This window comes from Sardina pilchardus, chromosome 18 (assembly GCF_963854185.1).
Source record: "Sardina pilchardus chromosome 18, fSarPil1.1, whole genome shotgun sequence".
Taxonomy (NCBI): Eukaryota; Metazoa; Chordata; class Actinopteri; order Clupeiformes; family Clupeidae; genus Sardina; species Sardina pilchardus.
Genome location: NC_085011.1, coordinates 13,282,316 through 13,305,656, shown reverse-complemented (window position 1 = coordinate 13,305,656; position 23,341 = coordinate 13,282,316). Strand labels below are relative to the sequence as shown.

At 43.5% G+C, this 23,341-nt stretch overlaps 1 protein-coding gene across 1 annotated transcript in view; it reads right to left on the bottom strand.

The window, feature by feature from the left end:
- Positions 1–18,135, bottom strand: part of plpp4 (phospholipid phosphatase 4) — a 31,491-nt gene extending 13,356 nt beyond the window's left edge. Inside the window, exons 1-3 of the mRNA XM_062519746.1 lie at positions 18,091–18,135; positions 3,801–3,933; positions 3,156–3,264 (exon numbers count right to left, since the gene is read on the bottom strand). Of these exons, the coding sequence (XP_062375730.1) occupies positions 3,156–3,161 (6 nt within the window). The 5' untranslated portion in view covers positions 3,162–3,264; positions 3,801–3,933; positions 18,091–18,135. The remainder of the gene's footprint in view (positions 1–3,155; positions 3,265–3,800; positions 3,934–18,090) is intronic.
- Positions 18,136–23,341: the final 5,206 nt, after the last annotated feature.

The window sequence follows — 23,341 nt, the reverse complement described above, 5'->3', positions numbered from 1 at the left end:
AACCAGCACAGAGAAATGCAAATTGAAAGACAAAAGGAATAGCAAAGTACTGCTAATTGTTAAGATGAAACATCAAAAGATTTTACTCGGTCAGACAAGGTCCTCATTTAAACATGAAAATTGTTACAGGAAATTGTGGCAAGACAACTTCAGTGAGTCAGTAATCCTTTAATCTGTGAATTTGTAAATCATACACTTTAACATTACTCTAATAATGTTGATCTTTCCCATTTGGGATTTGGTGTCACTTTGATGATCAGATTCAAACTTTAAATCTTGGGGAAAAGTTCATGTGCTTTCAGCCCAGGCTGTTGACATTTATGCTGAATCACTCCACTGAAAGTGTTGACAACTTGGCAAACCATGCTTTACTGGAGAAATTGCAGGCTGCAAAGGTAATCTAAATCCCTGTGTCGGAGACAGCAGAAAATTACAGGCAATTTCCTTACCTTGAAGACCACTGAATTAAGGCAAAAGCGTATCGACTGTGCCCAAAATGAGCTGCCACAATCAAGCCATTTATTGTACGCTGGACTCCGTTCTATTAGAGCTGGAGTCTTGGTGGCACTTTGAGCTTGGTGGCACTCACTTGATGGAAAGCGTCTGGGCTGGGGCTCTCTAGACTCCCAGGTAATCACCGGCATCCAAAGAAGTGTTAATTACTTTCAACCTCCTATTCAGCCGCGGAGCTCAGTTTGTCGGCTTTGATGTGCATAAGAAAGAATACCACTTTCAGTTTGCGTCTGAGAGATAGAGTGTTCTGTGCTCTTTGTGAGAGACTTCACAATGCATCCATTAAGGCCCTGTGTAAGGTTGTGAATGTGAATTTAGGCGTAACCTAAAAGCTCTGTGCCAAATACAGCTCTTTCTCCTATCCTTGCACAACACGCCCAGGTTTTCATTGCAGGCGTGTGATTCATTATGCTGACTGCCTTCATCCGAATCCAGGAGACTTTGGAGAATTCTCCGGATGTGCCATAATCGAGTGCAGTATTCATTTCACTATACTTCGCTCAGCGACACCTTCGCCTCATGCTAGACAGCACAAATACAATACTTACTCACACAGTCTCAGACGTAAGTGTTTGCATTCACTTATCCCCACACTATGGACATTTAAATCTGTGCTTAATGCTTCTGCTCTTAAAAAGCCTTGCCCAGGCAGCGGAGGGGTGATAGTCTGGGGAGGGAGATGACGAGGGCTTAGTGACCAGATAGCGAGAGTTGCTCTCCTCGTCCTCGCCCACAGTGCCAAGCGAGCTGTGAAGGGTGCAGCAGGTGATTGAGCAGCGGGCCGACGGGAGACAATGTCTGCCCACGGGTGCTCCGCTGCTTCGTCAGCTCTGCCCGTTTCAGCCACTTTGCAATATTGTCATTTTATGTGTTCAGATTTCACCTTTATAAACTATACTGATGCATGAATTGTATTACATAGTTATGCATATTACATTGAATGTTGTTTATTTCCCTAAAAGACAAAGGGCATTGTAACAAACAGCAGGGCTTAACGAGGCCTATTTGTTCTTAACTTTAATATTTCAAATAGATCAACTTAAAAAAAAGACCCATCTTCCCCTTTCCTCCCCTCCCATTTCTATGCTTATTCTGATAATCACACTTTCAATCACATGTTGACTGAAGTTGTGCACAGGGACATTATGTACACTGATTTACATAATGAACACTTTACATCAAATGAATGCTATAGACTCATACATTTCCTTTGCGTAAAAGGCTGTCCAGTAGATCCCATAAGAGAAGCACAAAATTTCAACCTCCAGGCATTGCTGTAAGATGGACTCCCCATCGCACACACATCGCTCTGGCCTCATGGCTACACTTTAGTGGCCGCTCATTTGGACAGTGATCCATTGGCAGAGACAGCACTGACACCTGCCCAAGTTTTATGAGGCACTCTGAGAGAGGAACCCATAAACTGTAGCTTATGGTCCACGGATGTATCCACTTTCTCTGGGAGAGCCCAAGGTGATTGGCGCTATAGTTTAACTGTGTGGCGAGATATATGAGCACGTCTTCCTGCGGACGGCAGATACTGCATGGGCCAATTCTGTAGCTAAGGCCGAGGACTTGCCCTTTACTGTCAGGGAACACCTTCACTTTTAGATGCAGCGAATGGAAAAGGGGGGTTTTGGCCAACACTAGGTCAGTAAATGGGCTAAAATTAGTCAAGCTATTAACCCATAACCTGTAATGGCTTCAACTGCAATGAGCCCTTCTGGAGAGAAAGCTTCATTATGCTAATCCTCACATGCAGAGTTTTGGCAGCGGGACCAGAGAGTGAGTCTCCTAATCCTCTCTGCAATCTTTCTATTGATTCCTACAATTTGATTATGTTTAATGCGTTTTCAACACTCCGGCGAACATGTCCATTTGTGAAAAATATCCAAGTCTACAATTCTCCAGATGACACATAGCAGCATTTCTTCAGAGAATATTGGTCATGTACTTTATAATAACTATTGATAAACACTTATCCCTCTCTCTCTGCTCCACTGTCCAATAGTAGAGGCATCACTGAACACTGAACCGAAGAGCAGTAGTACACAAATCTTCCTTAAATGTTGTTGTCATAGAGAATGCATATTGTAATCCATTCTGCAAGGCAAGGGGCTGTATGAAAATGTGTACATTGGAATAACGGAAAAGTGGCATCTTGACAAAGACCTTTTTTCACTAATGTAGAAGAAGCTAGTAGGCATTATTTTCGTAGTGAAACCATTGTGGTATAAATTTATCGGTTGAGTAGCTGCCATTTATCAAAATTAACAATAGCATGACATGGTGAATTTTCATTAAATTGTAAAATGTTTTTTTTTTAGTGTGTTTAATGTTTAGACTTTCAGTTTATGTTAGTGGATGCATAATATTTTGCAGCTAATACACAAATCAACATGAGTTCCCTTATGAGTTTGTATTGGCCACTTAATAAAGCCTGATGAATGGGCTTTGTTATCAACTGCACACATATTCATTCTGGGGAACTATGCACCTAAACGGGAATGGGTGATAAAACTATTGGACGCTTGTTATCCCTCAGCTCTTAACAATGATAAGACACGCTGTATGGAACTCTGTATGGTGCAGTTCCTTGTTATCTCTGGATGAAGAGCTTTGCAGTATAGGCCCATACTTACAAACATCACCCTCTTCGGGATGTGGTCGGATTCCACCAGAGGGTTCTTATAGAGCCACAGCTCCTCCGGCTGGATCACTCTCTCAAAGGGCTCCAGGAACTCTGTGAAGCTGTGAAGGAAGACAGACAGAGAGAATGACAGAAAGAGCTGTCAATCATCAAGCAGCCTATGAAAAACTGTAGCCTACGACAAAGGAAGCTAGAGAGGATTTGAATATCAAGGGTATAGTTCAATTCTACCGCTGCTGAGATGGTCAGATTGATGATGTTGGCTCTCTGCGGCAGAGATCACAAAATGTACAGAAAACCTGTCCATTAAAATGAGAAGTGTGAAGAGCATCTCCTGTCCCTTGTATTATGAAGCCTTTTAATGGTTTATGAATGTTACGATCAAACATAAAGCTCTAACAAAGCACCGAATCGCATCTTAAGCAATCAATTTCGCACACTCATTCGTATTCATAGACAGGGCTATTTGTTTGGTTGTGCAGCATTGTAATGCACAGTCATAAAGAATAAGGGACAGTTGCAATAAAAGTTATTGGCTTGTCAGGATATTCTAATGTGACATGGCACCCTACCCAATGATGAAAATGAACATCTTAAGGTACAGAACGTTGAATAATGCTCCCACTGATTGACAGACCTGTCCGTTTGTGACCTTAGTGGAGTCTGTTAAATACACCCTCTTGGAAGCTCCAGTATTGGTTCATTTGCATTGGCTTCCTTCAGCTCTCTGCTGCTGCCAAGCAGATTTCCCTCCAATAAGACCTTGTTCTCTAGGATCAAAATAGAGTCTTTCTTTCAATCCAAACTGAGCTGCTTCAGTCTCCCAGGGAATAGACCTCAAACTATGTCCCTGCAGTATGGCACATGTTTAAAAATTCTGTTTAATGAAATGAGTTTTAAGTTGAGGAGAGAAACAAAAAAACATGGGGACTATCAAGATCCATCTGAAGCATTAGTAATGCATTTTCAACTACTCCTATATCTTGACATTTCTCATTTGGAGAGAATGCTCACGATAGTATATTTTCTTGTTAAATCAGAGACATAGCTGCTACAGTATACAGGAATCAATGTAGAAAACCTACATGAAACACCGTAGACCACTAAACACAAAAGTGAGATAACAAGTCATCATTTGATTTGCAAAGTTTTTTTTTCCCTCTCAATATGAAGCTGGCATGGCCGCCGCTCCGCCTTTTTCATTACTGGCGTGGTAATTACTCTTTCCCTGGCAGCATTATTGCAGATCGCCGTGATTAAGAGCTCTGCCGCTGGTGCACGGCACTGATGGAGAAAAGAGAGGAAAACTGATTTAATGCTATGACCCACTCCTCCTCCTCCTCCTCCTCCTGCTCCCCCTCCTCCTCCTGCTCCTCCTGCTCCTCCTGCTCCCGACATTCCTTCATTCATTTAACCATAAGGAAACAACAACCACCACAGTGCCTGTCACTCACTGATATCTCTGTGCAGATTGGAAATGGCCCTCGTAATAGGCTTTTAAAGCGTACCAAACAGTACTTTGTTGAAAATCAATACATCTGAGTGCCTACCAGGAGGTCTCATACTTCCCCTTCTGGGATTGCTGTTAAAAAGTTTCAATTTCAAACTTCATTCCTTTCCTAACACAAAATGGGCACTGGACATGGAATAGTGTTAACAGCCCAACAGCAGGCCAAATTCGATTACTATCTCTTTTGACATACACCAATTGGTGTAAAATGCAGGCTCTTAGTCTTTTTAAAATCTTTACAAGAATAGGTGCAAGCTATCACAAAAGGTTGCCTCTTGATCTCAGAAGGTGAAGTCACAGAAACATAACATACATGTTAAGGCATAGCCTACAATGTCTCAATCAGCATGTTCACTCTGCATATAATGTCTACATCCTATAGTGATGTACGGAAGAGAACATTGCTTGTAAAAGGAACCAGAATTATGTGTACCAGTCTCTTGGCTCTGGTTCCCAATGATGTTTACCATTATATTGTGATTATGTCAAATATGTATTTCCCCCATCCATAATAGATAATGTAGAATTCAACCCTGGGCTGAAATGGCTCACTCGCACGAAACGATGACACGCTGTTCAATAAGGCAGCAATCATTGAAATGACTACCAAAGACCTGCACTGACAATAAATCTGTCACAGGGAATAGTGGCAATTATCATAACTGTATTAGTCAAGTTAATGTCAGCAGCCAGAGCCGTCATGATTGGCCCAGCAGGTAGCCCTGTCTGAAAAATATTGTTTCTCTCTCTCTCTCTCTCTCTCTCTCTCTCTCTTTCCCTCTCTCTCTCTCTCAACCAGCCTTGGAGTTGGTAGTGAGTGCCATATAGCCACTAAATTACTCTTGTTTTGACTATAACTGTAACATATTCACTAGCTGTTAACAAGAGCAAAATGCTGACTCCTGATTCACCTTATTCATAAAAAATATGAAGTGATTTTAATTTATGCAAAACTGAGTTAATTAAAATAAAGTTTTAGTTTTTATTAAAGTTTTGGCACTACATTTCTGAGACAAGATGTAAAGGGGAAGTTCTGTGACACAAACAAAATTCAGCTTTGATTAAGACTGATTAACATACACTTTATGCTAAGCATTTCCCTTAAGTTCAGTCCACTTTTGATTTAATGAGTCTAGGGAGGCATTTGAATGGATGAGCTAGAAAAAGAGTTACGAGGCCAATCTCCTATTTTAAAGGGTGGATAAATGAGAAATTAAAGAACAAGCATGTTCACTGATTCATCTCTGAATGATTAATGTGCTCACAACTCACAGATTTCTCTAATTCTTCAGACACAACTAAGTGACGAACACATCACTATATCTTTCCTTTAGTCTGTGGTCTATGCATAGTTGTCCTCCACAGAGATCTGCGTGCCATTGCAACCTTTACAGTGCAGAGTACGTACACTCATTGCTGACACTGAGTTTTGCTGTATTAACAGGTAATACAGCATGATTACATTATCCAGCAACATAGCTCTGTAATATACATGACAGAACATGCAAACAAATAATAGAAATACAGTAATAAGTTATAATAAGAAAAAAGCTTTATGCTATTTTATGTTTCTTGTCTGGGAATCTGAATGGTCCTCTTCACGTGGGCATGTGAAAGTCAGTATTGATCATGGGACAGAGAGTAAGTACAGTATGCACTGTGTCTGTAATGAGATGTGGCAGCTCTTCCATCCCGCTGTACTTATATCTTCCTCCTCCATCTACCTTCCATGGCTCCTCTCCTGGGGGTATCACCGTGATTCATCACAGCTCTTCACATGAGTCACAGACTGGCTCACAAACAAGGTCCCACAACAACGCAGCCACAGAGAAGAGACAAAACTGAGTTATGCCATTTTCTCATATTGCTATACATCTCTAAATGCACGCGGGAAAATAAGAAATGCCACACATAATGACTCTGTCTGAGGCAGGGATTTATGAGGCACTTATAGAGCCTGTGCCTTATGAAGAAAAGCCAAAGTAAGCAAGTATGTAAGTGCTACCATAACAATGTAATATCAAATGGTTTTGTCAAATATGGCTATGTTTCAACTCTAAAATGTTTTGGACACTGAAAATCCATACAGAACACAACAGCACTGATGTACTGCTGTGGATTTCCTTTTCTGTGTAGGTCACTGTATCTACATAATAACAGACAAAACCAATGGCAGATGTAACACTCAAATGAGAGTTACAGGTTACTAGTAGAAAACATAAACAATAACATGACTTTTACTGAGTTCCTATAAGAAAAAGTCAATCAGTACATTATGGATTCCAATTAAGGCCATCAATATGAATTGGTGCACTATATGAGAGAGAAATGAACTTTCAGTGGACATGGAGAAAGTATTTGTATTATTACCTCCACTAAGGAGGTTATGTTTTCATCGGGATTTGTTGGTTTGTTGGTTTGTCTGTCTGTCTGTCTGTCTGTCTGTCTGTCTGTCTGTCTGTCTGTCTGTCTGTCTGTCTGTCTGTCTGTCTGTCTGTCTGTCTGTCTGTTTGTTTGTTTGTTTGTTTGTTTGTTTGCTAGATAACTCAAGAGGTTATGGATGGATTTCGATGACATTTTCAGGGAAGGTCTGAAATGACCCAAGGAAGAAATGGAGTGATCCATATCACCGTCTGGATGCAGGAGGCGGTTATGTGTTCGCTTGGCGGAGGTTTGTGCTCTCTGAGTGCTTTTCTCAGTTCATGAAATAGTACCACACTACATGGATATTCAGTGGATATTCTCTTTTAAAACACTTAATCTCTTATCATTCCATCTATATTGTATAAGCCATTGCTTGCAACCAGAGAAAAATCTGAAGGACAGACTGTGGCTTGTATTCACATTCAAGACTTGCTCTCCGTTGCTCACAAAATCAGAGGCCCTGTAGATTGACAGGAAAGCCGAATCCAATGCACTGAGTTAACTGTGTCAAAGACAGAAACAGTAAGATCACAACTCACTGCTCAAAACACAAACACAAACACAGCCTCAGATGAACACTTAAGAGAGAGACAGAAGCATAGAAGAGAATGGAAGGAAGTCCAAAAGGGAGTGTGTGAGGGTGTGAAAACAGAGGGGGGGTTCTGCCTCTGAATGTGTTTGCTTCCTGACAGGCTGAGATCCCTACGGAAGCTGACACACAGCCAGTCACACCAGAATCTCAGCTGTCTGGGTAGTGTGTCTGCTGGTGAGAGCACAAACACATGGCTTTAAAAATAGCTTCCAAACTGGGAAGTGCCAATATATGCCAGATTTATTCTGGGATTTAGCGACGAGGTAAGATCGCCAACATCGCCCACTGTTTGTTTACAGTCCCACATGCTGGTGATCTCTCTCACAATATGCCCTGCACCTCCAAAGAAAACAACAGTATATGCCTTGGAATCAACCATACGTTGTTTTGCCACATGGAATAACACTGTTTCTGTAGCGAGAACAATCGGTGCTGTGAGCATTATCACTCCGTAAAGCTCTGCCATGCATGTGTACACCTGTCTCCTGATTTACAATTTGATGGATTCGCCGGAAGATGCAAATCTCTGCTTTATGTGAAAAAATCACAACGCTGAACTCCACTGCCGCCCCACTGGCATCTTGGAAACCCATCCCTTCTGCGGGCCCATGATTTAATAAAACGCGGCATCACAATTTGATTTGAGTGTCTGCAGGGTCACCGCAGACGGAAAGAGTGCAGGGACGGATGTGGTATGATTTAATTACTGCCTTTATTTATTTCTTTACCCAGCAGTCACCAAGAGGGCGTCACACACCTCTCTCTCCTGCCTTGGTGAATCGATGTGTGTCTACATAGAGCCTGTTGATTAAGTGCCAGGCTTTGGGTGAGGAGCAGGGGGATAAGCTGAGGAGGATTATGGCTATCAAATAGCAGGCTCCCTGGGCTACCCCTGGCCATTATCACACCGTAATAGAGATCATATGGCCCACTAGAAAACCAGACAGCTACACGGCCCAGGAGAGCTGCCGTGGACTTGAGGAATACCTCTGCGGCAGCAGTAAAATGCCGCTGTTAATGTAGCCCGATCTGCAGGAGGTGAATCATTCCCGCAGCAGGGATACGGGAGGTCCTTGAGCAGTCTCTGGGTATTGAAGGGCTACACTGTGGGGCCGGCTCTCCCTTTTATGTCCCAGTAGCCTGTGTGCGCCTCTGCCCACCCGCTGGCATTGCCACTGCGGTTGGCCATTAACATAATAGATTAGACCAGACATCAGACCAGACAGGAGATGTTTTTCTCCCCAACGGCCTTTAATGACCACCTCCCTATGGGGCTCCTAATGGCAACTTCATGCATGGACTCTCACAGGAGGGAGGCCTGGAGATATTCCGGTGTGACACGCGGCTGGAGATCAATGAGAGCGACAGCCCAATAGTTTCTAGGGAAAGGACCTGAAGTGTCAACCGTGTGGTTGGTTGAGTTGTGCCAAAAGCCCCTGCAGCCAGAGACGAACTACCGCGCTACGCCTTCCCAAGCGTACTGACAGGACCAAGAGCTAAGACAGGGGAACAGGGGGCTGCACTCGAGTGATAGTTTGGCAGGTGTGAAGCTTGTGGCAGCCCCCCCCAGGGGAACTCTCCTCAGAGGTGAAGGACAGCCAGGGAGAAAGGGAAGAATGGGGGGGAGGGGGGTGATATTGGCATCAGCCCCATGTTTCTCACAGCACTTAAGGGGCTGTGAAGCTGCATGTAGGATCAATTCTCATCACATTTTGTAATTACGTGCCACGTAACAGCCAGGCATGTATTCAGGCAGTCAGTAAATTGAAGAATGGAGCGGCAGAGTAGAAATGCCATGGTTTTTACCGCAAGGCCCTAATTGCCCTGCCTGACTGCCTGTGTCACGTGACGTGAGCCGAGTGTTGAGGGGGGAGCGCGGTGTGATTTGTCTGCTATTCTCAACAGCTGAGTGAGTCAGAGGATTCCACCTTTGTCTCTTTCCACAAAGCATCACTCGATTCAATATTTCCATATCGTCTTGTGCTAGTGTAGGTCACTGCTTATCACAGTCAGGCACATTTTTGGTTCCAATACACTGTGCCAAATGGTACGTGTCAGGACATTCAGACAATGATCTACATCGCTCTACATCATCTCTGTCATTTCATAAATACCGGCCAACCTTCTTTTTTACAGTCACTACACCACAGTCATAAAATAGAACATTTCCAAAAGGCATTTTCTAACACTATAGAAATATAATGGTACATCTCCTAACAGAGAATACATTGCCACAGCCACACATCTAACGCAAAAATACTGAAACGGTTTCTGTTTTCCACAAGAACGCTCTGACGTTTTGACCACACCTGGCACTGAAAAACGATCTCGCTTTCTTGACTCTGGCGCCTCCGGCCACTGCCACACGAGGTGAACCTGTCTCCGCCGGGGCCGCGTCGACGAGACGAGGAGGGAGGCGGATGCTGGGAGGGCACACACACACACACACACACACACAGGAGGAGGTGCAGGAGACGTCCCAGCGGGCTCACCACACGGTCCAAAGGCCTCAGCTGCAGCCCGGGGCATGCTGGGTAATTACATGATCCGCGCGGCCCCGCCACTCCCCCCCGCTCCCTCCATCACCATTATCTCATTTATGAAACGTCTGTTTATCCAAGGCCAGGTCACTGATGTGCAAGAGAGGGCTTATTACCGCCCTACTCGTTTGTTACATCCACAGCAGGAAACTAGAAGGTTCTAAATACCGAATGAATGAGCTGTTGAAGAAGACACAAGTTTTTCCTTTGTAAACACTTGAGGAGAGTGACATATAGACCACTTGTATAGATGGGTCAGATTGCATTATAACTTAAGCCTACCTTACATTGACAGACTTTGCAAAGATTTGGAAAAGATTTTTGAAAGACTACAGTCTCAGACCCTCTCACATCTAAAGACAATTCATTGAGTTTCTAGTCACAGTCTAGTCACAGGCCAGTCTCAGATTAGGATTTTGCAAAGACTGTGGGTCACTATTTACAAGACTGCTGCTAGATTCCTTCAAATTATTTCCATCGTGCAATAGGCTACACGTCATCATTAACAGGAACTCACATGATAGCCTACTCATATCAAAGTAATTTTTTCGCGTTTCTGCAGCATTGTTTGATGTGTGACATCACTAACAGATATAGAGTTGTTCTGTCACGTAGAACAGCCGTCTAATAAATTATAAGAAATGAAATAACAAATAGCCTAATCATATAGGCTACAGCTGTCGCCTATTTTGCCCCTTCCTGTTTCATGTTCGACCGTGGTTACTATTGGTTTTTAATGTTCACGTCACTATTTGCATGAGCCACGACTGAAAAGACTTCCGATAATATCAAACATGTTTGATATTGTCGTAACGGCAAAACTAGAAAAAGACTGCCTCCGACGGACTTAAAACCGCTAAGATTGGCACCTTACACTAAACGATTTAGATGACGGGAGCGCGCTGCGATTCTAGTACAACTCCCAAGATTGCCGCCCGATTTTGGAAATTTAGTCGCCGACTGTTAAAACAGGTCAAAATCGTGCAATGTAAGCCAGCCTTTAACTGCTCGTGCTTACATTGCGAGGGCATATCATGCATTCATATTTATGCAAACAGACAGGATTGCAAATCACTGGAAATAACTAGACCATCTCGGCTTCTGTTTTGATATTCTTTAGACATGTTTTCTGTGCCCTTGATCACTGACCCTGCAATGAGGATTTCTTAAACAGTGAAAAATCCTTTAGAGATGTGGAAAGTGATACATGGCCCAGTAGTATAGAGGGGCCAGATTACATTATGATATAATGACCTCAGGTTATCTGGGGTTTGAGTTAAATGTGGCCTGGAATGATTAGACTTTTAAATCAGTCCAGTGCCTTGTGAAAGCAGAGCTTACGGAAGAAGTGGTGATTCAAACCTCTATTTGCACAGTCAATAACGTTGCTTTATGAGATTTGTGAGCTTGAAGGCGCGTTTTCGGAGAGAAAGCTGAGGGATATCACAGAAATACTCTAAACAAATTACAACAATCCACAGGTGTGCGCTGCAAGGTCAATGTAAAAAGGTCATCTCTAGTCCTGAACAAGAAAACTACCCCACTCGTTCTCTACAGCCGAGCATCTCATCAGCTCATTTGCTTGGCTCTCCTGATGATCTGAGAGGTACCAGGGGAAGACAGCGAACTCTGAGCTCTAATGACAGGTAGGCAGCAGTGAGCAGAGAGAGAGAGAGAGAGAGAGAGAGAGAGGGAAGAGACAGAGAGAGGGTGAGAGAGTGTGAGAGAGAGAGAGAGAGAGAGAGAGAGAGAGAGAGAAAGAGAAGGGCCTCTAACAGAGAGAAGGTGATAGAAAACTCACAGCACGGTGTTTATCACATGCTGGTAACTGCCTGTGACGGACCGCTTTGCGGCCGCACATATGGACTGCCAAAATGGCGGCAAGTTTGAACAGTTTGCACGCACACACGATATTGACATTGCACCAGTTAACATATACTTTCATTTCAGTTCATACAATTAAAAACACAACACGTTTATTTGCATTCAACAGCTCTAAGTTTATTTGACATCACACATTTAACATAATTACGTTCTACATATCAGTTGCAGTTCTGAGTGCACGCAGTCTGTTTCTGTTTGTTTCGTTACTTACATGTCTTTAGTTCTGAGTTTGTTTAATTTACCCGGTGTGGGTAGTGTGGCTTCTTCCGGCTAGCATGGGGTAGCTTCCTTCCAGCTAAAGGAATTCGTGGCGAATGGATGCCAGAATAAGAGTCCTCTGGAAGGCACCACCATTGCAGATATCCGGGGGGGAAAGGGAGAAGATTATTTCTCATTAGTGATTGACTGGGATTAAGGAATTGATATTGGTTATGATTATCCTTATTTAGGAAATAGTCTTTATTTACCTTGTTATGTTGAGGTGGCTATTGTCCTTGAATGTGTCTTGTAAATGTTGATAGTCTTTGTCCTCCCCTGTGTGTCTTGAATGGTTTGATCAGCCAGTATATATATTTCCCCAATGTGTCATTGTAGGAGGTCAGTCATTATGTTCAGTTCTGTTTGAGTCACCATTATCTGGATTTGATTTGAGTTAAGTTCTGTTTTGTAGCTCTAGGCCTGAGAACGCTCTTTTGAATTATTTGAAGATTTTGGTATGATTTCAAGTTCTGATTTTTGACCCTTTCGTGTTTTGTTGAAATAAATCCCTTTTTGGAAACTTTCTCTCTGCATCCCCATTGCCTTGCTGCCTGGTCCCTCACACTGCCATTGTCAACTGTCATTGGTCTGTTTTTGGTCTGCTTAAACATTTCTTATTTGAGAAACCTCATGAACTTCTGTGAGATATGTTTTGCAGTCATACCATTTTCCAAGGTGTCACGGGTGTTGTGAACCAATTTATTCCCAAACACATTCTCAGCTGGTTATTTTCACTGAGAACTTACTATTTAATTTGATTTCTCCCCAATTCTATGCTGCTGGAGTTGGACATAAATTGAGTGAGATGCATAAGTCTTCCATAATATCTAACACATCACACACAGACTTCATTGATAGTCCTCCCATGGCTTAGCCCTCCAGTCGAGTGTTATTCCTACACTCATCGCATTTCTGACGGCCTTCCTTCCACACACCTCAGCCCGGATCAGTGTGCTCTGTCTGACATTTATCACACCTGACATCCTCATTTTTCATCAAGGTAAATGTCAGCGAGGACAGGCCCAAACCACCGGCAGCAACAACCACATCTCCCACACAAGCACTTTGTTTGGCCCAATGGATACCCTGCCACCTTAAATCAGTTTGGCAGGACATTCAGTGAAGCTGTGGAATTTATTACCAGGCATGGAGTGTGCCCCCCTTTTGATAAACTTTGATAAAACACACTTTCTTAGCTGTGGATATGTACTGTACATGCATAGCGATAGGTGGATGTACGGACTCATACATAAATGCAGGCAAAACCCCCAAGGCCTATACATGCAATGCATGACTACCCAAAGCTGCCATGCATAAATTCACGTACTTGCTCACTATGAAAGGGCAAATCATACACAGACCTGCATATACAGACAGGATCACAAACCACTGGAAATACAGTAACTAGACAATGTGAGTTTCTGTTTGATGTTTTTTTTTGGTTGTTCACAGGTGTCCCCTCGTGCCCTTGATCAGTGATCCGTGCGCTGACCCGGAGGATTTCTTTAACGCGGCGGGAACACTGATCTATAAAGAATACCTGGATAGAGCATCTACGTCAAAATTCTGAAGCCTACATGGCGGCGGCCATTATGGGACCACTTGCCATAGGAATGCATAGACAGTAAAAGACAGTAAAAGAATGTTGCCGTTCTGCAACAATGGAATTGGAACACCACGCCGCCATTATGGGACCACTCGGGACAGTTCCATTGGCTTCATTGTTGATGGGTCAGCAACAATGAGATAGTCTATCCAGGTATTCTTTATAGATCAGTGGGCGAGAAAGGTAATTACGCATGAGAAGATGTGGGCTTCCTTTCTACTGGATGAGTCTCCTCTCCGCACTGACATCTTCCCTATTATGTACGCACAGCATGCTGGAGAGTCAAATCACACCGTGTCTTTTTTTGCGACCTTTGCACTTGGTAATGCTTTATGTGGACAGGGTCACTAGCACGCCTACCTGAGTTAAGTGGTGTTAAATAAATGAATAAATACGTTTCTGACCAGATATCCTTAGAGAGTATCAAACTTGCTCCCACACTAACACAGAATGCCAAAGTGATGTAGGCCTATGTAATTACATTCATTAAAGTGAATATACTGTGTGTTTATAGCATAATGGCAAAATATGTCAACTCCCCCGCCAAATTGCCAATCATTCATATTGAGAAAAATGATTAACTTGGTGGAATTCATTATTCTCAATCGCCTTATTGGCTTATTCTGTCCCAATTTTCCTAAAACCAGTTGGCTTTTTGGACTGTGGACTGGTCTGTGACTGTCAGATCATCACAGTGAAATCACTTGGGGACTAAAGGAGGTATCACTACTCTGATTGCACAAGCTAATGCAGACGTTGTACGTGTCTACTGCTGAATGCGGCGTGGAAAAGGTCTGTGAAAGAATTGTCCGTAAAAGCGGAATGTGAAATGAAATATACAAGGGAGGTATTCCAACTCTCTTAAATTAACCACTTGTGTCTCCTTACTCTCATAATGAGGCAATATATTTGATCTGTTACAGATTACCTTCAACGTGACACTGGATATGATGATCTCATGAAATTGAACAGTTATAGAATTCATTGAAAACAGCAAGTACCAGAATCCTCGGCCACATTAGTCACTAGATAGATACTGATTCTAAATGGATGGACTTTCATAGTAGAAAGAATGAAAAGACCCCTATTACACTGACCACTTCTCCACGAGAGCCTGTGCATCTGATGAATGCAGATGTGTTTTCTGAGTCACTGAGGTTTTTTGTATGCAGGTTGATGCAGGTCTGGAGCCATAGATGAGAAGTAGTGTCCTTCTCCATCTCCATCTCTCACCCCCCCCCCCCCCCCCATCTCTGCCTCTGACCAACAGACCCCCCCCCCCCCCCCCCCCCTCAGAAGCCTTCCTCTCTCCTGCACTCTTACTGATAAGGCCATGGAAACAGACAGCGCCACACCCATAAGAGCCACAGCGAAAGAAAGAGAGGGAAATGAAAGGGAAGAAAAACTACCACATGGAGCGAAAGAGAGAAATGGAGAACAGTGGGGGGGGGGGGGGGGGGGGGGGGGGGACGAGTGAGAGTGTACGCGAGGGTGGGAAGAGGGAGGGAGCTAATAAATTAGCGTAGCGCTGCTGAGGAGCTGCCCTGGTTCCCCTGGAAAGGCCTGTCACCCACTGGCACATCCACTGGCACTGATCTGACGGCTCTTTGGAGAGCTTCCAGAGCGCCGCTTCATCCGCCTCACATCATAATTCAGAGGTGCATGATTAATGGTGGGCTTGCCACAGTACTGACACCAGCAGTACCTTCACCATTAAAATGAAAGGAAGCCTTCAGTCTGGAGTTTGCAACATTAGAATATGAACATCAAGTCAACTGATCCTGCAGCTTTGTAATATCCAGACCCTCTCTTCGTGAATCCTGATTTATCCATAATTTCATGGAGGCGTTTAGTTTATGAAGGCAGCTTTTCGATCTGTCTTTGTGCATCTGCATGTCAAGGATGCAATAAAAACACAGTGATGTTGCCCCCTACACAAATAATATAGTTAATATGAGTCTGGCATTTAAATTAACGCATCAAGACATCTGAGTAATCTTCATTATAAAGAAGGCAACTAGGTCAGCACCAGATGAGAATATGCATATCTAACACTCTGACATTTAATTACATCTACTCAAATCATTAAGGAATGGCCATCAAAGGAAATAGGAACCTGTAGCAATGCCTGCTCAAATTGTGATTACTACCTTAATTAACAATGTGGTGCATTGGATCCCATCACCATTAGTTTCAGCAGAAGTCTAGCTGAGTGCTCAAGCTACTCTACGCCAATCAGCAAGCACGGCAAAAAAACAAGTTTTACACCATTTTAGAGATCATAAACAGTGTCAACTACATTTTTCTGAAAAATCACAAAAGAAAACAATGCTGGATTTTTCATTATTCAGAAAAAACATATTTTTCATATCCACAAGGCACCCTTCAATAGACAACCTATTTCTAAACCTAACCCCACCCCGCCCCCCCCCCCCCCCAATGTATGAAAACCAGAAGTGTGAAGAACTGCTGCTGCTGTTGAGTTCAGTGAACCTATTTTCTGCCTTTGGATTGTGTGGGCAATGGCATGACACCAAGAATAAAGGGTTGTCTGTGTGGCTATACTCTGCTGTGGCCATATACCAGCTTAAGCACAACAATGCGAACACAATGTGCCCAGCCAGCAGGAGATGCAGGCGTGCTGATAAGGAGGCAGACTGAGAAGAGTAGAAGACAGGGGTGGGGGGTGAGGAGGGGAGGGTGGGGGGTGAGGGAGGGTGAGGGTGAGCGATGGTGGCGAGAGGGAGCAGATGAGAGGGACCAGTCTCGCCCCTGACGTGTGTGATCCGGCTCCTGAGCCCCGGGACTCACCCGGCCGCTCCACTCCGCTCCGCACAGCACACGCACGCTTTCTCCTCCAACTCTAAGCTGTAATTGGTCTCCCGTCTGCTGCTGGCCACAGAAGGATGTACCCGCTTCCGTTCTTTTTCCCCCTCTCTGTCAATTGAGTGTGTGTGTGTGTGTGTGTGTGTGTGTGTGCGTGCGCGCATGTATAAACCTATCACTTGTTTCTCCACATTGTTTTTCACTTGTCATCTGAAATTTAAATGTTGTTGTTGTTGTTGTTGTTGTGGTATTTGTGGAAGGCGAGGCAAGGGGCTCAGTCATAAATCACTAGCAGGCCTGTTGTCATGCCCTGTGTGACTCAGAGGCTCGGGCAAACTTGTGCCCGTGCCATTTATGCCACCAGCAGCTTCGCGTCACCAGCTTCGCCAACACCAGCTGAATGTGAGCTCACGGTGCAGAAACATGCCAGGCGACAATTGTCATTTGTGCAAAACAGTTGGCATATGGAGGCAGTTGCCCTGACAGACGCCACTCCCCGAGGCTACATGGTGATGGTGCCAGCGCAAATCTGCGATGTGGAGCATTTTAAAATAATGGGCAGAGTGCCACTGTGCATCTCTGTCACAGACGAGCGTCACGAACAAGCTGGGCAAACAGACAGACTTTTATCCATGTTATTCATGACAACGAGATCAAGACGACGCTTGTAAAGGTAACGAGCGAGCCACATTCAAGGTCACCTCTGGCTTTGATCATAGCTCTACTCCATGTATAAATAATTCAGAACGTGCATGTGTTCACCAGCACTCTCACATCATCTCATGGTGCGCCTGACTAGCAAACACCACCACAACAACACCACCACCACAGCAACACCACCGACCACAAATTCTGTTGGGTGTGCTTGTGCACTGACAACAGTTTGCAAGTTTGCAACTGAGTAAACCTGAGCTGAAATATTCTTTTTTCATATTGTGCATTTGTGTTTTGGAGTTAATATGAAAAGGCAGCCCAATGAATTCAGTTTACGGCACTCTAGAGATCTAGACTCTAGTTTCATTGAAAATGATTTCATGTGAGCAGATAAAAGGACAAAACAATTAAAGGAGTAAAAAAAGGTCTTGTGCATTTGTAGAGCATACTGGGAGAATATATATTCTGCCCTGACCAAGATCTCACACAGCAGTTTGGCAGAGAAATCTACGCCTTCGGTGGTAGAGAATGTTTTACTTTTGGCCTAGAAGATGTCAGAATCATCACAGAAATCAAAGCTGCACAGCTTCTCCAACTGAGCGAAATCAGTAACACCAAATGAGGCCATTTTACCTCCGAGCTTCCAGCGAGATGAGAGGAACGTTCACGGGAGGCAGGAAAACGTGCTCTTGATGACACCAATGGCGGCCTCGTTTCAAACAGAGTTTTCCAGAAGTGGAACACAAGAGGCTGCATTATTCACGGCGTCAGCAAGACAAACAGCATCCACTCAAAAAAAACCTCTGAAACCTTGTTCCCATTCACCTCGTCACATTAACCATTTATCACAAGGCACTCTCTCTTGGCAAATCTGTCTTTTTATTATTAAAACATGCTCAAGAATTATTTATTATTTATGACATCAAACTGGAAATGTACCTAAATACACAACCATAAAAATACTGATGCTGGAGAAATCTTCAGGATTTATTTCTCACTTTCCTAATACCTGCAGTGATAGCACGCTTTTAGTTGATTCATTCTGGTGCAGTACAGCAACTGCACAGCAGATAAAAAGCCATTAAGCACCAGATTTTATAAAATGAAATGGCTTTGGCTGACGTCCTCCAAGAACTAACTGCCAGCATCCGAGCTGCAGAGTGAGTGAGTGAGTCCAGGGCATCGCCTGGTGCGTAGCTACGATTCTTTGGGATTCCGGTCGTGTAGTCACTCCCTATAGTTTTCCAAGCCAAATGGGTCAGCATCGACTTCCAGGCCTGATCAATCTCGTTCTCCGGCTTCAATCTCGCTCATGCGTGATTTCTGACATCTTGATTGTGGGAGTCCTTGGCCCCGCTGGGATGGCCGATTTGCAAAATATACTGGGATGTTCTTTCATCCAGACTTTCCCCCCATTTTTCATCCCATTTTTTCTGCCTTTCCTTTCAACTCCTGGAATAAATGGGTCAATCCTGGCGTTGGTAGATTCCCTCCCTCCCCACTTTCCTCTCTCTCTCCGTTAGTCCTCCATCATTTACGGGGCCTGCCCCACCCCCAGTAGCAGGGTCAACATGAGAGTGATGTGAAGACTTGTCAGGTACAGATTACTTTCCCATCAATAACAGTGATCCAGAGGTATGTGAAAGCCTGGCTGCACAGTATGCGCCTGTGGCAGTTCATCGGCACGTCTCGTAGCCTTCGTTTCAGAGACTGATAAAAGAGTCACAGGCCAGGTGTGAGTTTCGAGTACGAGAATGAGAGCAGTTGGAGGGAGAAGACACGTTTTTGACTGGATCCGCCTGATGCCGAGAGAAGAACTCATGTGTCTCATTAGAGCCGGAACACGAAGGGCTCTTTGTAACTTTTTTTTCCCTGTCAACTAGCACTCTTCAGCTCTGTAAAAAAAACCCTCTGCCCTAAAGAAACTAGTCTGTCAGCAAAAGGATCTGTAGGTGAAAAACGTTCTATATAGAAACGGATGCTTACTACCTTTTAAAGTTCAAGCGTTTCTCTGAAGGCTTTTACATTTTAAAGGCAAGGCAGTCTATTCACCACAGCCACAGATTCAATAATGCAGTAGTAGCTGTGTTTTCTCATGAGTTCATGTGTTTGTATAAAATGGTGAAGAAATGGTCCGTAACCTCATTATCATCTCCGAGTGCCACCAAACAGCTCACACCATTTATTAAGTCGCTCCATTTGTCCCTGTTTTATTGGTTTGTTTTCTGCTTGTCTTTTAAATGTCAACCAAGCGTTTACATTTAGATCGAAACTGTGTTCGGCATGTTGTTAGAGTTGGAGTCTAAATGCTGCTCTTCAGGCCCGCACTTTAGCTCCTCGCCCGTCATTTCAACATGCTGTCACATCTAGTGCCTGCAGCTAAACTTGACACCGCAGCCCCAGAGAGGCTTCCTGGGACTTCAGAGATTTGACAGGCGCTCGCTCCTCTGTGATTGATGCGCTTTCATTAGCCATGCTCTCATCAGCGCGTATGGATTTAGCCTAATAAACAGAAAATTATGAATGCAGTGTGCGCTCACCGACACTTACAGAGACTGCAGCATCCATATACTTCCCAGACCAAATGTTACTCGTGGAATGCGTTTCATAGATCAGGGTTAGTGTAGCCCACATGTGTTTTATGATATATAAATATGTTCTCAAATTCTTCCAGAGAAAGTTGCTTTTCACATCCCCAGAACCCCTTATCACAAAAGCATTTGACACTAGACGGGCCGATTTCCATGAACAGTTGTGTCTCAGCTTTTCTACAGAGACTTATATACCAATAATTCTCATGTAGAGGTGGATCATTCTTTAGCAATGAATTGATGTTTTTTTATTATCATTTTAATTTGGGTTGAGTTTTATGGATGTCTCTCTTCATCTAGGCCTATACATTTTTATGTTTTCTATTGCCATGCCAACCCTGCTTTGAGTTGTGCTATTTTAACTTTGTAAGGATATACAAAGTCCTTGATCATTTCCATAATGTGTGATCATTGCTTTTGTTGTAGTGTTCTACGCGGGTCATCTAGCTGAAACTGATTTCAGTATATCTGTGTTTTAGCCTATCCCGCATGGTCTCCATAGTGGAACATCTGTAACTGGATGTATAAGTTCAGCTGGTAGTAGTGTAGTGACATGTAGTTCTGTCTTGGAATGGCATGAGACCTCGCTGTAGATCCAGTCAATATTTTTCCTGCACAATTTGTGTTGATTTACACTCACAGAGTGGCGCATGCTGACATCAAACAAAAAAATGGCTGTGAACTAAAGCAGGGAAGCAAAAAGGCAGTCAAGAATGACTGGCAAAACATCAATATGGGGTTTTCATCCTTTCTCATATTAGGACTCTCCTAGGAGGGCTTTAAAAGACAGCAGTCTGATATCTCTAATTGGGAAAACCTACGCCTACAACTACCCTTTCCATTTGAACTTCTTCTTTACAATGTGATGCATGGACAAATGGGCTGGGTTCCTTTTTGAGGATAGTGTGTACTCACTGAACTGAAGTATAAATTGTTTATGGTTTTGAAGGTTTGTGTCTTTGACCCCCTGAGAATTACAAGGACTCAAATCTCATTTCATTACAATAACATGTTCTCTATGTCAAAACGCAAATGCTGACATTTTGGCATTCAAAGTTCAGCTGAGGATTCGTTGAAAATCATTAGCTGGTGAGAGTATACAACTTGAGCCCACACGCTATCTAACTATGTGGAAGCATGCCGTATGTGGCATTTAACAGCATAGGCAGCCATTCCACTCTGATGGGAGGAGCACTACATATTCCACCTCAAACAGAACATTTCCGAACCCTTCCACTCCATTAAACCTGGCAGGACCAGACCCATTCACTCTGTTTCACTACATCGATTATAATCCCAATCCCAAGATGAGTGTGTGTCTGTGTGTGTGTGGGTGAGTGTGCATGTTTTTGTGTGTGGGTGTGGGTGAGTGTGCATGTTTTTGTGTTCTGGTGGTGGGGTAATAGGCTGAATGAGCCAGGTCACTGAACATTAGCCTACCTAATATTTTGTAATCAGAGAGCAAGATGGTCATGAATTGAGTGGGATTCTTCTTACCTTGACCAGAAGGTAGAGATGCACCGATCGACCGGCCGCCGATTGGAATCGGCCGATTTTCACGTGATCGGCCACGACCTGCGACCGGCCGGTCAGTCTGAGACATGCCGATTTTATGCCGGTCAAATGCACTCGCACGTACTTGTAACAACATCACACTCACACAGCTGAGTTTGCAAAGTTTGATGAAGCTAGGCCAACAGTCAGGGCTGGATAAAGCGCTAATACTGAGTTTTTCTATGCAGCGAACGCTGTGCTTTGCCATATTGCGTGGAATTTACTATACTAAGCTGTCACTTCAGGTTACAGCGCTCATCAAAGCCCGTCCTTGCCGCTAATTGCGTGCCCACAGCTGAACCAAGCGCTATCAATAAGCAGCGACATAGCCTTTACTCAACTTAAGGCGAGACACGGCAGGAATAAACATAGTTTTGCTTCGGTTTGCCAACTTATCATGTATTCTTTCACACTACTACAACAACTAAGTCCGATTTACACATTTAGAGGTTTATTTCATTACCTTTTGTCTGATGACGCCTGTATATTTATTCTAAATTCGCCAAAAGTTAGCATTCTAACGTGTCATAAACTAGCCTACCGCGACCGTGATACAAAACATATCATGCGTGGTGTCGTTGGAAAGCTGTGTTTCGATCTCCTGCATGACGTTATGCCATCCAAATATGGACACTTCCTTAGTATCCGCAAGCAATCGCGAAAGTTCAAAGAAGAGTGTGGACTGAGAATGTATGTCATTTGCTGTGTTAATTTCAAGGCTTCTCAAAATTAGTTTTTTTTGTTGTCATTTTCCAACATCTCAGCCTATGTAGCACTAACTTCAGTTATCAGTAGGCTATTCTGAAGATATTTACAGTTGGATATTGCATATGGATGTGAGAAGAAAGAAAGTGTTCCTAGTGCATTTCTACATGTGTGAAATGAATGTCCCACACTGGGATTACTGCAGCTGAAGAAGACTTGAAGAAGAATCTGTCTATTCACATTTTTCTACCAGCCATTGATAAGTTGATTACATTTCTAACATGTTGTATTAAAGAAAATATAGGCTAGAAAATAACTCTTTGTTTGTGCTGTAAAGTGGTTAGAAGAAATTAAATCGGAATCGGCTAAAATCGGTATCGGCCGGTCAAACTCGATGAAAAATCGGGAATCGGAATCGGCCAAAAGATTGCAATCGGTGCATCTCTACCAGAAGGTTATCACGGTGTCTTGCCTCAAATTAAATGACTGAATGTGTGAGGTCCCTTATGGGACTGAGCTGAGAATTGCAATGAATGGAGCTTATCGAGCAGTTGTGTTGTGTTGCCGTGTACCAATTACAGCCGGCCCCTGGACAGCTAGCCTTAGACCGCAGCTCATAGGAGATACAGATCAAATTAGAATGAGATTAAAGATAGGAGGAATTAGAGCACAGGTCTATGAAAAGTACCGTTAAATCTGCAGACTCATCCCCCTCATTCATCTCCCGACCTTCTGGGAGTAATCATTCTCTCCAGAGATTTATGTGTTTTCTGCCGTTTCAGGGTTACCACCTAACACTGCTCAATGAGTACCCGCAGCAAATTGTAGAAACTTCGCAGAATCTAAAAAGTACATTTAACATTTGGAAAGCACATTCGGACCAACAAAACCACAGGTACTTTTGTGGTCGATGTAGAAGCTAGTCTCTTTTCGCAACGACTGTGACATTCACTTTTTTTTTTTCGGCGATGATTGTGGTGCCCTTTAATCAGACTCACTCCTACCACTCCAGACGTAGCCAATCAGCATTCAGA